General features: G+C 34.5%; 1 protein-coding gene across 4 annotated transcripts in view; it reads right to left on the bottom strand.

The window, feature by feature from the left end:
- LOC145555467 (uncharacterized) overlaps nt 1-16,187 on the bottom strand; it is a 60,455-nt gene that overhangs the window by 31,429 nt on the left and 12,839 nt on the right. For all 4 annotated transcript variants that reach the window (XM_081617210.1, XM_081617220.1, XM_081617204.1 and 1 more), the window contains one exon: nt 12,223-12,273. In XM_081617210.1, coding sequence (XP_081473336.1) covers nt 12,223-12,273 — 51 coding nt within the window. The remainder of the gene's footprint in view (nt 1-12,222; nt 12,274-16,187) is intronic.

Raw genomic sequence — 16,187 nt, 5'->3', positions numbered from 1 at the left:
AAAAAATCTAATGAAGAGGACAAACAGAGATAATTAGTGGCTGAAAGTTCCATGCTTCCCAGACTTTTTACCTCACTCAATGTGCACCCAGGTGAATTTTTTTATAAGAAACCACCCATCCTAAGACCAAGTTATGCAAGCTTCAACTGACAACCTAGGTTGCATGAGAACGGGTACTGATACGGGTACGAAATGGATGCGAAAAAGCATCAACCCCAAAATAGGGGACACGGGTACGTGATGTTAAAATTCATACACATGAACTATACTTAAAATCACAAAATGGAAATATAACAAAATTATCAAATTAATCAGCATAAAATACTTGCCTAATTGATTTGTTTTTCCTCTCAAGTTCTATATTATCATTCGATCCCCTCATTAGATCACACTATATCATATTAAAATATCATAATGCTCTTTTAGTTCACATATAACAAAGTGCTATATATGAAGACACCCCTATTATTTAACTATTACCTTACTTACTTAAAATAGCTTAGTTTATTAAAAAAAATCTTGTAAAGACAATTTACCTCTAATTGGGATGTTACATTATAAGGTCAAAATAAAGCTTTTTTTTTTTTTTTTTTTTTTTTTGAGAAAAGGTCAAAATAAAGCTCAAATGGAACAAATTCTGATTTAGGCTTTGTTCTCCCCACCCATTCTTATTACTTGTTCAAGAAAAAAACAAACCATATTAGAATAGACATGGTATAAAAATGCGGCTGTTACGTCGCAAACCAGCCGGTTTGTAACGGATTTTGAACTTACCAATCCGATATTTCCCGTTTTAGCACGGCGTTTTCCAAAAGGCCAAGATTTCGGCCGATACACCCGATACGAAATGAATCTCGGCCGCATCGACGTTGTAGACTTAAAATTTGGTTATTTTCCATACGAATTACTCACTTTATAGACTAAAAGAAAGGGAAAAAAGAAAATAAATGGAGAGACTCCATTAAAACCGACGAGTTTCTTAAATCAGAACCAAGGAAATAGTGAGAAAGTAATAAGTGGGACAGTTGTAAAAGGTTTTCACATGTAATTTGAAGTAAATAGTACAGAGTAATGGGAATGAGTTTGGTAGGCTTTATTTATTTTATCTAAACTATGTATTAAAAGGTGTTCCTTTTAAACGAACGGTGCCACATGGCACTCTTCAAAGTATGTGTGCTATATCACAATGTCACGTCATCATCCAAAGTATATATATGCTACGTAAGCTAGCCACTTCATTTAACAAAATAAAATATGCTTTGAACCCATAACCTCCAATACATGTAGGTAATACATTAACCATATCAACCAAGTATTATTAATGTTTCAAATTTCACATAATATTATATATCCCTTTCATTTATTAAGTAAAATAGAGGCAATATAATTCATCTATTTTCACAAGATTAGAATATAAATACATATGATGTTAAAAAAAAAATTGACATCCGAGGCAATGCTCGAACCACTGCACACACTAACTATACAAATAGTTGAACATAATTGTTAAATTAAAGCAAGAAGTATACAAACTAGCAACCCGGGGTACACTCTAGTTGCATAGTAATAAGTTGATGGGACAATAGTGGGCCAATGGTCACTTGCTATGAGCGTATGACAGGTGGCCTTTTAAGTTATTTGTTTTTAATAAATTGTTGTCAATGGGTAAATAATAGATGAAACAAGCTTTGGAGTAATGCGGACTTATGTTTTATGGTTTAAAGGTCATAAAGTGTAATAATTCAATTTAAAGCCCATATAAAAATAATTAAAAAATCCTAAATTATTATTAAGATTAATAAATTTTAAATAAATTTCTACTGCTACAACCTCGACCCGATCCGCGATCAACACATCAGTACCGTTACCGCGACCGTTCCCGCAATCGCGACCGAAACTCTCGACATAATAACAATCCACCACCACCCACTTTCTGCCACCCCTGAGCACATCGCCACCGCCGTCAACCACCATAGAAGCGCCGCCATTCAATTCATAGAACCGGACCCAAACCTCATTCGAGCCTTCTCATACTCCTCTTTTTCATTCATCCTCTTCATCCCCAACACCCTCGACCACCCTCTCGCCGCAAATCACTGCCATGACTAGCTTTGCACCCACGTCGTCCCTTCGACACCCTTCTCCTCGCGTATTGCAATTTGCAACATCCATGAGGGGCTTCACGAAGGGGCGAGAATAGGTTTGGGAATTGGGTTTAGGGATTGGGTGTTGGGTTTAGGGACGGGAATGGGGAAAGGGAGGGGATTGGGTAGCCGACGACAAAAGAGGGAGGCAATAGACGGCCACCGACCGCTGGATGGGGGAGGGGGCTGGTAGTGGGTGGTTGTAACTTGTAATACCTCGTATTTTTATACGTATTTTAATTAAAATAAGTATTTTGAGAATTATTTAATTAAATTAAATTATTTTATTTAAAATATTTTAATTATTTATTTTAAATAAGTTTGGAAATAATTATAAAAGAAAAGTTTATTTAATTAATTAATTTAATTAAGTTGGAGTTTAATTTACGGAAAGTTTTAATTTTGTAAAGTTTTATTAGGGATGGGATTAGGAAAAATTAAAAGAGGAAAGTTAGGGAAAAAGGGTTTGTAGAGAAGGGGTATAAATATCCCACTTATGAGACAAATCAACTTTGCCAGAGTGGAGAAAAACCCAAGGTAAACTTCTCTCTCCTTTCCCCTTATTTTCTTTCTTTTTCTTTCTCTTTTTCTTTCTCTTTTTCCCCTTCCCCTTTTCTTTTTTTCGGCTGCCCCTTCCACCACCACTGCGGCAACAGGTGCCCGCCTCCGCCAGCAGCGTCAACCGCTGGCAACAGGCAGGGCAGCCGGCGTGGTGGTTGCCACTGCTTTCTCTCTCCCCTTTTTCGAACATACAAATAAAAAAGAAAATTAGATCTTTATTGTTAAAAACTAATCTATGCTTAAATCTAATTGTTAATTATAAGTTTTGGGATTGGATTTTGATGTTTGATTATAAGTATTATGTAAATTAATTTTCAGTTTATTTTTTTAATTAAAAAGCCCTAATTTTTAAAACCCTAGGTTCTTGATTTGTAAATTATTGAAGGGTTATGATGTATAATGGTTTAGACCTTTGATTAAAGTGTTTTAAGGCTTAAATACAGCAAGTTTTAATTAAAATATAGTGTTGAAATTTTTAGTAGAGCAATTAAAATCAAGTTTCTTTAAGGAATTTTAATTACCCATTAATTCAGATTAAAGTATGATGTTTTAAATATAAGTTAAGCTTATTTTAATTAAATTATGAGGGGTTTTATAACAGTATATATTTCTTGAAATTTGTGTAAAGTGAATTTTAATACTCTTCTATAATTTTAAATTGTAGGAGACTTTGAAGTGAGTGATTTTAATTAGTCGTGGCGATTCTAAGATCGTATGCAAGGTACGTTAGCGTACTTAGCATAATTATGTTAATATAATAGCATGCTAAATGTGTTTGATGGATTACAAGTAGTATCATGCTAGGTTTGGATTGGAAATTGTGATTTGGATGTTATTGGTGATTGGATTATGAAGCATGATTTATTTGTGATGGGTTATTGAATGGAAATTGATAGTTTAGAATATTATTTATGAACCACATATTTATATATGGTATGTTAGAGAGCATGTTTAATTAAACTAAATATTTAATTGGGTTTGGAATATTGAAAAGGAATTTTATTATGGTTCATTTAATTTTTATTGATACTATAAGTGTCTATGTACACAAGGAATAAATTGTATGTTGGTGCCTTAGTGCACTTAAGGTGTTTTTAACACCGAAGGATAGGATTTGTAACGCTTTATGCGTTTAAGGTGTCATTGGCACCGAGGTAGAATTAAAAACGATTCAACATTAAATATTATGTGGTGACTAATTATTCAATAATTAAATTGGTATATTTGGTTGATTGAATAATTATTGTTGATTGAATGATTATGGTTTGAGAGTCATCACCAAGTCTAATAATATGTAAATAACGTAAAGTGAAAGAGATTACGCACCAAAACTCTTGAAACGTATATACCTTTAGTATGAACATATGGGGGGAGTTATGTGACTTTATATTTGATCATAACTTTTACTGGAGTACAGGACGCTGTACATTCCTTTTATTATTATTATGCGCAGGAATTCCGCCACTTACGAGTAGTTATTGATGTTAGCTCCCGTGTCTTACCTCAAATTTATTTGGGGGAGGTTGAGGGGGAAACTCGTTCAATGCGTAGTCAACATTAAATAAATTATGTAGTGTTTAGTGGGAACTTTTATTGAATGTTGTATGCTTGAAACACAGGTGCAACGAGGTAAGTTGTGTGTTGATAGGAAATCGTATGTTAGTGTGTTAATACGCTTATGTACTCAGCTTTGCTGATTGTGTGTTTTGTGTTTGTTGGCCTTGTCTTTATCTTGGCCCTATGATGACCCATTTTTAATGGAGAGTAGTGAAAACAAGAAGAGATAAGCTTTTCAAGTGATGAAGCATATTCATGAATGGGCTGAAGAGCAAATCATGCTAGTTTCTATAAGTATATGATTGTGTTATTGCTTTATTTATTTATGACTTTATTTATTATATGTGACTAACAAAAAGGGTTTTGAATTTCGGTTTTGTTTTAATAAGGGCCTACAATGGTTCCAAGTTGTAGGTTGACCTTATTTTACTTCGTTTGACTTTGATTTGACTTTACTTTCGTTGTTTGATTTTCAATGTTGACTTGGTTTGAAATGTTTTGAAATTAGTGTTCCGCCGTGTGTCTTTGATAATTGTCTTAACCGTTATCACGGTGGCGGTGATGTCTTAAGATAATCTTATTTAAAAGTTTTAAACAAGGCAAAACAAGTATTTTAAAAGGAAGGAATTTCTAGGGTGTTACAGTGGTGGGGATTTTTCATTATTTTTTTTTAGTTTTTATTATTTTTTATTTATTTTGATATAATAATTTAATTGTAAATTGAATTTAAAAATCTTTATTAATTTTTTTAAAAAAAGACTAACCACGTAATGACACGTGTCATACTTTACCTTGACAACTGAGTTTGGTCAGTTGTGAAGTTGTTACGGTTGTTAAGAAACTATAACAGAATTGTAATTAGTTAGATTACATCCTGATAATCAAACTATAAATAAGCTAGCTTGTATATCGTATTGATCATCCAATCATCAATACAATCTTCTTTCTCTCTCTTATCCTTCTCTCTAATCTTTCTCTCTCTCCAACCTTCCCTGTGTTTTCTGAAGTTAGTTAGCAGTTGAGCAAAGCTCCTGCAACATTGGTATTAGAGTCATTTCTGCTGCCACTCTACCCTTTTCACCATTGTTGAAGAAACACTGAAGCTCAGCTCATGCACTTAACGTGCTTGTTGAAATGCTTGAGTGAGTTTTCAAGAATTAAATCCAGAAATTTTTCTCAAAATTGTTCAAGGCCTAGTTCGTTTCATTGTAAAGAATTGTAGTTCTGGCTCCTGCAATCTCTAAGAAAGTGACTGCAATGGAGGAACAATTACGGTTGCAAGAAAAAAGGTGGGTAACTCAACAATCTCATAACAAGATGCTGGAAGAATCTATTCTGAAGATGATGCAGTCATTCAGTGAGATGAATGAGAGATTGAAGATAGCTGAATCGAAAGGAATTCTGCAAAGTCTCCAAGAAGCTCATAATCTCCCAGATCTTTTGATAATGGATTCAATCCAACCAGAATCCAAGGGTATGTTCCTAAACTCGAATTTCCTAAGTCTAATGGAACAAATTCAAGTATGTGGATTAAAAAGTGTAACAAGTACTTTAGTTTGTGTAAAATTGCTGATCAGAAAGTTGATTTGGCTTGTTTGAATATGATAGACAAAGCTGAAAATTGGGTTTCTAGCTATTTAGCTATGAGAAAAAATGTTGATTGGTCTGAGTTTATAATTGATTTGTCAGCAAGATTTCGGGATGAAAGTGGAGTAAATGTAGTAGAGAAATTTAATAAGCTTCAGCAAAATAGTTCCATTGAAGAATATATTGATGATTTTGAAAATATGAAATCTCTGATGTTGCAACAAAATCATGTGTTACCTGATTCATACTTTCTTTATAGTTTCATTGGTGGACTAAAGGCTAGTGTGAAACCTTTTGTGAGAGCTTTTAAGCCACATTTAGTTGCTGATGCTATTGAATATGCTAGATTACAAGAAGAATCTTTAAGTATAGATCAAAATAAGCCATACAAATCTTCTCCTGCAGCTTTTGTTTCTCCCAAAACTCAAAATTATGTAGCGTCATGTTCTAAACCACCCCTTTTGCCAACCCCTGCTAACAATCAAAACACATATAAAAGACCCTACATATATATTCCTGCTGATGTGAGGCAAGAAAAGATACCTAAGGGTTTATGCTACTATTGAGATCAGCCTTATGATAGAAATCATAAGTGTAATTTCAAGAATTTTACCGTTGAGATTCCCGATGATTCCAGTGATGATGATGATGAGTTTGATGAGAATAATTCTCTTAAAGAAGCTGCTGCAGTGTTGACAGAACCTTTTATTTCGGTCAATGCTCTTTCTAGTGACCAAAATATTCATACCCTGAGAATTAAAGGCCTGGTACAGGGTAAGCCTTTGCATGTTCTCATTGATTCTGGAAGTACTCACAACTGCTTGAATCTATCTTTAGCTCAAAAGTTAGGATGTAATTTGCCGTCCATGTCATGGTAATCATATAGCTTGTCAGCACAAGTGTGATGGGTTTAAGTGGGAGATGCAAGGTGAGTATTGTAGCACAGATGTAATGTTGATTTCTTTGGGGAGTTGCGATATGGTGTTAGGGATTCAGTGGTTGACTACTTTAGTTCCAATTAATTGGGACTTTAAGAAGCTATTAATAGAGTTTTCTCTAGGGAATAAGAAGTTGAAGCTTGAGGGTATCACTCTTGCAAAATTGAGAGTAGTGGAGGGAACACCATCGGATAAACTTCTGCAAATGTTGCTCAGTTATGTCTTTTACAAGTCAGAGCTACTTCAGATTCTTCTGTAAAAGAACAAATTAAACTGCAGCATGTCCAGGGTGCAGATCAGATTGAACATCCTAAATTAGTAAAGCTCAAGCAAGATTTTGTCAGAGTGGTTAAGGAACCAGCTGAATTACCTCCTTCCAGAGAAATTTTTTATCATAAGATTCCACTTGAAGTTGGTGCTGGTCTGTAAACATTAGACCATATAGATATTCTTTGAAACAAAGGGATATCATTGAGCAGTTGATCCAAGAAATGATGGAAAGAGGCATTATACAAAATAATTCAAGTCCATTTGCTTCTCCTGTGGTGTTGGTGGGAAAGAAAGATGGTATGTGGAGGTTGTGTGCGGATTATAGAGAATTGAATAGAAGAACTGAAAAAGATAAATTCCCAATTCCAGTGATTGAGGAGCTAATTGATGAATTAGTCTGGCAGCAGTGTTTACTAAGCTTGACCTTAGGGCAGGATATCATCAGTTGAGAGTGCATTATGATGATGTATTCAAGACGGCTTTTAAAACTCATACTGGTCACTATGAATACTGTCTTCAAGCCACTTTTGAGAAAATGTGTCTTAGTTTTTTGTTATGATATATTGGTATATAGTCGGGATTTAATTGAACATTGGAAGCATTTGGATTTGATATTTAGTTTGATGCAGCAAAATATGATGTATGCCAAGGCTAGTAAGTGTGTATTTGCAGCTGACAAGGTAAAGTATTTGGGTCACTTTATCTCTGCTAGAGGTGTTGGAACTGATCAAAAGAGAATATATACTATTGCAAGCTGGCCCGTCCCTTTTACAGTCAAATAGTTGAGGAGCTTCTTAGGACTTTCTAGTTGTTATAGAAAATTTGTTCGAAATTATGCTGTCATTAGCAAGGCATTGACAAATCTTCTTGAAGAAGAAGCTTTTGTTTGAAGTGAAGAGGCTCAGGAATCTTTTGAAGCTCTCAAATTAGCCTTAACTTCTGCTCCTGTTTTGGCTGTTCCAGACTTTGCCGTACCTTTTGTGCTGGAAACCAATGCTTCTAAAGTGGGTATTGGTGCTGTTCTCATGCAAAAAGATCACCCTCTTGCTTTTATCAGAAGATCCTTGGGTCCAAGGTGGCAGAAATTGTCAGTTTATGAAAAGGACTGTAGCTATTGTGTTTGCTGTTAAAAAATGGGAGCAGTATCTGATTGCTGGTCATTTTATAATTAGAACAGATCAGAAAAGCTTAAAATGGTTGCTGCAACAAAAGATTTCAGCTCCATTTCAACAGTTTTGGCTATCGAAGTTGATGGGATTTGATTACGAGATTCAATACAAGAGTGGCAAAGAAAATGTAGCTGCAGATGCACTTTCAAGAGTTCAAGGAGCAGAGATGTCATACATGTCAATTTCTGTAGTTTCATCTGATGTGGTAGAATTAATCAAAGCAGGTTACCAGCTAGACCCCAACTTTGTGTCTATTTTGCAGCAATTACAAAGCTGTGAATGGGTTCAAAATTTCAGAATACAAGACCAGATGTTGCGAAGAAAAGACAAGATATTGGTTGGACCAGATGAGAATCTCAGAGGAAAACTTTTGCAATGGATACACGCCTCACCAGAATATGGTTACTCAGGGAGGGAAGTAACTCTCAAGGGAATCAAAAGATTATTTTATTAAAAGGGCCTTACTAAGGATGTTAGAATATTTGTGAGAAAATGTCAAATTTGTCAAACTTTTTAGTATGATAATGCTGCAAAACCAGGGGTTTTTACAACCTTTGCCTGTTCCCGAGGAAGTCTGGATGGATATCTCTATGGATTTCATCAGTAGCTTGCCTAAGTCTTTGGGTAAAGAGGTGTTTTTTGTAGTAGTATATAGACTGAGAAAGTATGCTCAATTTATTCCTTTACCTCATCCTTTTACAGCAGTACAGGTTGCTGAAACTTATTTAGACAAGGTTTTCAAGTTACATGGGTGGCCGAGAAGCATCGTCAGTGACAAGGATGATATTTTTTTAGCCAATTTTGGAAAGGGATGTTCTCCTTACATGGTACAGAATTTATGATATCTTCAGCTTACCATCCGGACAGAAGTGGTGAATAGGTGTCTGGAAACTTATTTGAGATGTGTCTCAGAGCCGACCTCGTAATGGTGGCCCACGGAGTTTGTGGCCCAAGGAATTGGTGGCCTAGAAGAAGCCAGCCGTGACCAAACGTGGCCGTGACCAACAAGGACGTCGGTCCTTTAAAGAGGGATGAATGTATAGGGATGTCCATTGCAAAGTATAGGACTTGAGTCCCACATCGGTCATATGGGGGGCTGATGTGGGGTTTATAAAGGTCAATGGACTCTCCTCCCCTTGAGCTAGCTTTTGGGGTGGCTCTCTTATTGTCCTTTATCAAAAACACCAGATCTCGGAATCCGAAAAGATTTACTTTTACTTTTCGCACTTTTACCTTTTTTCGAACGTTTCTAACTTGATCGTTGGAGGCAGAACACCGCACAACCAGAGCTCCCGTTATTTTGCAAGTACAAGCGAAGGGAATCCAGTTTTGGTGACACAAAAAATCCGAAACAGAAAAGTTATTTTGAGCTAGTCAAGCAAAAATTTACTTATTCTCGACAACTTTTCCTTTTTCTTATACATTAAAATGCAATAAAAGTCAAAGTTTAGTCAAATTAAACAATCAACTCTTACCAAACCTTAATTAACTTCATATTGCAGTCATTTTTCATCACAAATGCCCCTTTGACTACAAACTAATGAAAGAGTATAAAAGTGATGTAGAAGGGTAAACTTTAATGTGGGTAATGGTAAGATGAGTATTTGGTGTGCAAACACAAAAAAAAAAAAAAAAAAGTGTTTAAAAACATACCTTATAAGGAAATGATGCAATTAATAAACAACTTCCTAAAAACGAATATGGTGCAAAAAAAAAAACAATTAATAATTAAAAAATAAAAAATAAAAAATAAAAAAAAATAAAAAGTGGAGGAAATACTATTCTTAGGTCAAAATGACCGACTTTCATCCCATTCGAAAACTTAAGGTATGGTGGCATGTAAATTGGGGTTTTCTTCGATTTATATGATTTTTAAAATTCGAACTTGGTTAATGTTGCAAATAGTTGTGAATTATGATTTTGGGGTAAAAATTGAGTAAAAACAAGGAGGTGGATGGTATGAAGCTCATGTCGCATTATAGATTATGTTTACTGAGTTTTGGGTTTAAATTCATCATAAGGGGGGTTTTGGATCTCTTTATAATTGAAAATCAAACAAAAAGGGAGGGGAAAAAAACACGGAGAGTGGGTCATACGTGGTCGGAATTTGGCCAGAAAATGATCATAGGTAGAAAAACTTCGCGAATTTAAAAAAAAAAAAAAGAGTATAGTACTAAAAGAAAAGTTACAAAGGTAGTAAATCCTATAGAGTAATATTCAAAAAGGTTGTTAAAATAAAAACATCCTATATTTTATATCAATTGTAGTCGGTTTTTTCAAATTTGTTCATATAATATATTTGTTACATTTCCCAAGTCCCAAAATTCAAAAATAAGAAAATATCCCCACTTTAATTATATCCACAAACACCACAAATAAATCTTTAGAATTTCTTGTATATAAGGATAGGCAAGAGCAAATAACACCTATAATGGAAAATATATAACAATTGCATTGAAACAGTTGTTGCTAACATATAACAAATGTTAGTATCTTTAAGACAAAGATTCAATTTTGAGGACATGGTAAGCATAAGGAGGGAGAAGTGGTGACGCAATGCTTTTATGACAACAGGGGCGCGGATACAAGGGGGGTTCATTGAACCCACAGATTTTTTGAAAATAAACTATAAGTTTTAATTTTTTTTAAAAAAAAATAAGGTTAAATAAATTTTTGTGAGGTAAATAATCAAATGTGCAAGTTTGGTGCATTGGTAAGGGAGTGATTTATATAGCGGCGAGGCTCCTCTTAGGTCCTGGTTCGATTCCAGCCGCCGTCATTTAAAATAGTGGGTTGTGCACGCATGAGAAGTTAGCTATAATTTAGGAAGTTGTCCATAGTTGGATCAGTAATTTTAGGAGTATTATGTTGGTCATTCTGTTAAGTTAGAGAGTCAAATGAATTTAGAAGTTAATGGGTTTGGTAGTGGGTTAAATCATGGCATTATGTTTCTGTTATGTAATAGTATTTAATAGCGTGTGGATGTCCATTCTAGAATGTGAAGGATTAGATAAATGTCCAAACCTTTTTGTATTACTAAGTCTTTCCACATTCTATTTTCTTTTCACGTAACTAGCTAGACTTTTCATTCGCCTAGCATTGTGTATATATATATAGATGTACTCCCCATCAAAGTGTGTAGAGAATAATAAGAATAATATACAATATCTTCTCCCTAATATTCTTTCTATAATTTCTCCTCTACACTCTCTTTATACCATTACTTTTATAACAGTTTCCACTTTTTAGTTTATTATTTGTTGTTTGTTAGCCTATATATATGGCTCTTGTATTTCGTGACTTAAGCATGAAAAAATATTATTGAGTTCCTTATTTTACTTGCTTCATACTTATCTAATATTATTATTTTTATCCTTTAGTATTAGTTTCAACAGTCCTCTTATTCCTCTACTCCTCTTAATTCTTAAATCTTTATTTGTTTGTAATTTAGTGATAATTGGATTAATTACTGATTTGTTTAATTAGTTTTGATATATTGTTGAATACTTGAATTGTTGACAAATTGAATTGTAGAAACTTGGAATTTAAAATTTTTACTTGGTCTTTTAATTGATAATTAGAAGAAGTTTACATTGTCAAATTTGTGTTTATTGGGGACTTGGAATTTTTGTTTTATGTGTAATAATATTGATTTTTTGCAATAGAATTATAGATTTATAGAAGTAATAATATATTAGCACGCTTTCAAAGTATGAAAACTCGAAGAATTTTTTTGTAGTTTTTTTTTTTTTTTTAACTGTGTAATCCATCCATTTATAATAAAAAATTTGAACTTATGTATTGAATATTTAATCAATATATGATCATCGTTTATTTTTTAAGATTCCAAGGATATTTTTATAAGTCTCTTTGTTTTTATAAAAGCCACTTATTTAGCTTTGTTATTAGATAAGGTGGCTAGGATTTTTAAGAGTTACTCAATTAGGCAGATTTAAAAACACTAGGTTAATATGCAATTTTATTTCTAATGAGTACCTTAATCTCATATCCTCGAAGACGCTTCATAGTCAAATTTTGTGCAGAAATCTGTAACAAACAGAAACAAGAAGTTAAAATATTTCAATTTTCATAATCATATTCAACAATTTAGTTATAAGCAACTTCCTAAACATAGTTTTATTCAAACAAAATACTACGTCTATTTCATTTTATTTATAACTTTGAAGGGCACACATACTCCTAGGCAAAATTTGTTTGTGACTGTGTTACACCCAAAATTCAGAATTTTGACTTTATATTGACTTTCTTGACTTTGACAAGTAAAATGGGTCTTAGAGTCGGCAAAAGCCTTTGGGATGAACTAGTAGAGGTATAACAGGAATTTGGAATAATATCATACAAAAGCCCAATGCTAAAGCCGGTTTGGAGACAAGTGATATTTTAAAATTTAAAGAGAGTTGGCGCCAAGAAAGCATAACCGCACAACAGTTATGGGAGTCAGCCATAACCGCTCCATTTTGCTAATAAATAGAAGCGTAAAGATCAAAGGAAGATATCAATAAACAACTAAACAACAAACATTTCATTTCTTTTAAGCTTTCTTCTTAGCTTCCGTAGTTACCCCTTGGTAGACTTGTTAAATGGGTTAAGGACCCATTTAAAGCCCTGTCCAACCCTTTTATAAAAGGGTTTTACCCATCCAACATTTAAATGGGGTGGGCTTTTAAAGGGCTATTAAATAATGGGTTTTTAAGGGGTTAGGTCAAAGTTAAAAAGGGCTGAAATTGGGTAACACTTAAGAGGCTTTTTGTATCCTTATTTTTCTGTTTGTTTCTAAAACTTCCTAACGTCAATTTCAAAAATTCCCTATTTCCCCCAAATTATGAACCCAAAAAAAATTCCCAGATTCTAATCTTCAATTTATCACGCTTCTTTTTGCTCGCCACTCTAAATCTTCAACTACCAAGGTATGTTTTTGTGTATTAAATTCTAAATTCGTTTGTTTTTATGTCAATTTATGTGTTCTTGCTCGCCGCTCTTAATAATGTACGAATCTATTGATTTTGTGCTTGGATTTTTAATTATATAATATTTTTTGAAGTTTGAATGCTAATTGACTATCGTCTCCTCAATTTAGGTCCTGTTTGGTAGTAGCGTTTGAGGTAGCGGTTAGTGTTCTGATCGGTCAAAACACTACCAGAAAAAATTTAAGATTGTTTGGTAAGGTAGCGATTGTAGTAGCGGTAAGCGATAGAGATAGCGTTTAGATAGCTTTTCTCAAACGTTAAAAATAGTAGCGTTGAGAAGTAGCGGGTAGTGTTTTGGGGTTTTTTGTACGTACCCGAGTGGAGGGCGTGTGCATCTCGTGGGAGACAGATCTACAATGCAAAACTCGAACGGCCTGGTCACCTGCAAAACAACGGACCCGGGGGGGCCGGAGGTCCACCTCCGACAATCAAGTCAGTGATCGAAATAATGTATTTTAGAGAGAGAAAGTAGAGAGAAGGGAGAGTAATTGTGGGGGGGGGGGGCATTGCCCTTGGAGAGAGAATTGGATCCCTTGAAACTGATGTATGTGCCTGTTAGGTTATTTAACCTAAGAAGATTGGCTTCCCACCGTTTTATGATTTCTAGGGTTGTGGGCTTAAAACCCATTTTCACCCTTCTATCATTGAGTGACACGTGTCATGCTCTAATTGGCTCATTGAGCGCTGAGCTTGCGGACACGTGTCGCGGTGGCATTGGTTCACATATAGGGGGTATTTTTACTCCCAAACATTAGCCCCTCAGAAGGGATAATTTCTTTTTCAAGAGGAATTACTCCTTTCGAATTCAAGGCTTTATTTTCCGCTTGTTCAAAAGATCTATGGGCGGCATATGTCAAGTTCAATAAAAGAGAGATTTGATTAACTTGGAAAATTTGATACCTGAAATGGTATGATATTTTCTAAGTTAATCAATCATAATAATGATTGCCGCCTGAACTAGACATATGACGATGACGACTTTTATTTCTTTTAGCCCCACTATGGTGGTCATATGACCTTTTGGGTGACTTAGAATATTTCTGAGACGTTTGACATCCCATAAGGCAGGAGGCGAATGGCCGCCTGATAAGGCAGAGGGCAAATGGCCGCCTGGGGCAGGAGGCAAATGGCCGCCTGACCCTTCATAGGACAAGAGGCAAATGGCCGCCTCACTCTTCATAAGGCAGGAGGCAAATGGCCGCCTGACTCTTCATAGGGCAGAAGGCAAATGGCCGCCTGACACGACAGGAGACAAATGTTCGACAAATGTTCGCCTAGGGTGTTTGTAATCCAATTATATTTTCAATGTCCTTTTACCCCATTGGGAGGACTTGTATAATTTCGGAAGGTAATCTAGGTTAGAACTTCGGTTGGTCACCGACTGATGTCCTTTGGACATCCGGTTCCCGAAGACTTGGTCGTTCTTTAGATTACCCTTGGTCGTTCTTTAGATTACCCATGTAATCCCCCATATTTTTAAATATATTATAAATGAAATTTAACTTTATTTATAATATTTATTAGTATTTTTCCGAATTTTATTTTAAAAAGTTTCAAATTATTTTGGGTGGAAAATTATTTTTATTACATTTGCAATTCAACGACATGTATTGATATATGAATTCGTGATGACAAAATGGTGTAAATTTTCCAATTTTTTTTTAAAAAATTACTTGTCAAATTACTCGTATGTCTTTGTGATTCAAGAAAAATAGATTTGATGGTACGACCTGAATAATTGTAGTAGTCATGTTTCGATATAAAATTTTAATTTATGTATAATATATCTTTATTAATACTACTAGTATATATTGATAGAGATTAGTGAGCAAAATTAGAATTCAAATATTTAAGCACATTTTAATAATTTTCAATATATTTCAAATTAATCTTTGTTAATTACTTAATAGAGATTAACAAACAAAACTAGTATTCTAACATTTAAGCAATGAGTACAATACCATGCTATTTAGGGATGTGTAATTGTGTATTACTGTGGTCTATAAAAGCTATATATACTGACTTGTAAGCTAGCATAGGGGGCTAATAGCTCATTTTTCATTAAAGTTTAAACATAATAATCTGCAAAGTTTTTTAGCATAGATGGAATGCATTATGTAAACCGATATTAGGACTAGTATAGTTTATATTCCAGAGTAATTACCAAAGACGTTTGTTTAGCCGAACTAATACAATAAATTTTTATGTTAAAGTAATCTTATTGTCTGCCATTTTGTGCTAAAGAGTGAAGAGTTTAAGTCCTCATTGGTTAGCCAATAATCAATGTCATAAACTGACAAATTAAGGAGTAAATTGCTGAGTTTCTCAAAAAGGCAAAAGATGTGCTAGCACTCTCCAGCAGTAGTATCAATTTAGCTACTCCATAATTAAATTTGACCAAAATTGAATTTGAATACGAGTATATGCACTTGAATAAATATTCCTATTGTTTTAGTCTCCCTATCTGTTGATAATACTTGTGTCTGAAATTATATGCAATATGTGCGTACATTTAGCCAAAGACAATGCCCCCTAAGGAAACGGCTAAATGGACCCCTAAAGTGACGGAGAGATTTTGGATGTGTTCCCTGAAAGCAGAAGCATTAGTATTGCTAAGTTTGATTGGGATATTGTCACAACCACTTTGGCCGACCGAGGCATAAGCGTCGACCAACCCCCCAGGCATGCAAGGCCTTCGGGATACCACTTGCCCAGAAAGGCATTCAGATGCTCAGTTCAAGGAGAACGAGCCAAGTGAGGCCAAAGTGACTCATACTCATTTCTTTGAGAGGTTATATGGAACTAAACTAATTGGCATCTACAACTACTGAATACTTTGCCAACGGAAGAGAAGCAATTGCTTGGAAGCCTCACCATTGAAATCCAACGTTGAACCATGAATGACGCTATTTGACATTTTTTTATTAAATCAATTTTTTTTATAGCCTAGGAGAATGAGAGAGGATATCCCAA

Source organism: Chenopodium album, chromosome 1, assembly GCF_948465745.1.
Source record: "Chenopodium album chromosome 1, dcCheAlbu1.1, whole genome shotgun sequence".
In the NCBI taxonomy this organism is placed as follows: domain Eukaryota; kingdom Viridiplantae; phylum Streptophyta; class Magnoliopsida; order Caryophyllales; family Amaranthaceae; genus Chenopodium; species Chenopodium album.
Note: the sequence above shows the minus strand (reverse complement) of the source record. Positions and strands in the feature narration are given on the sequence as shown.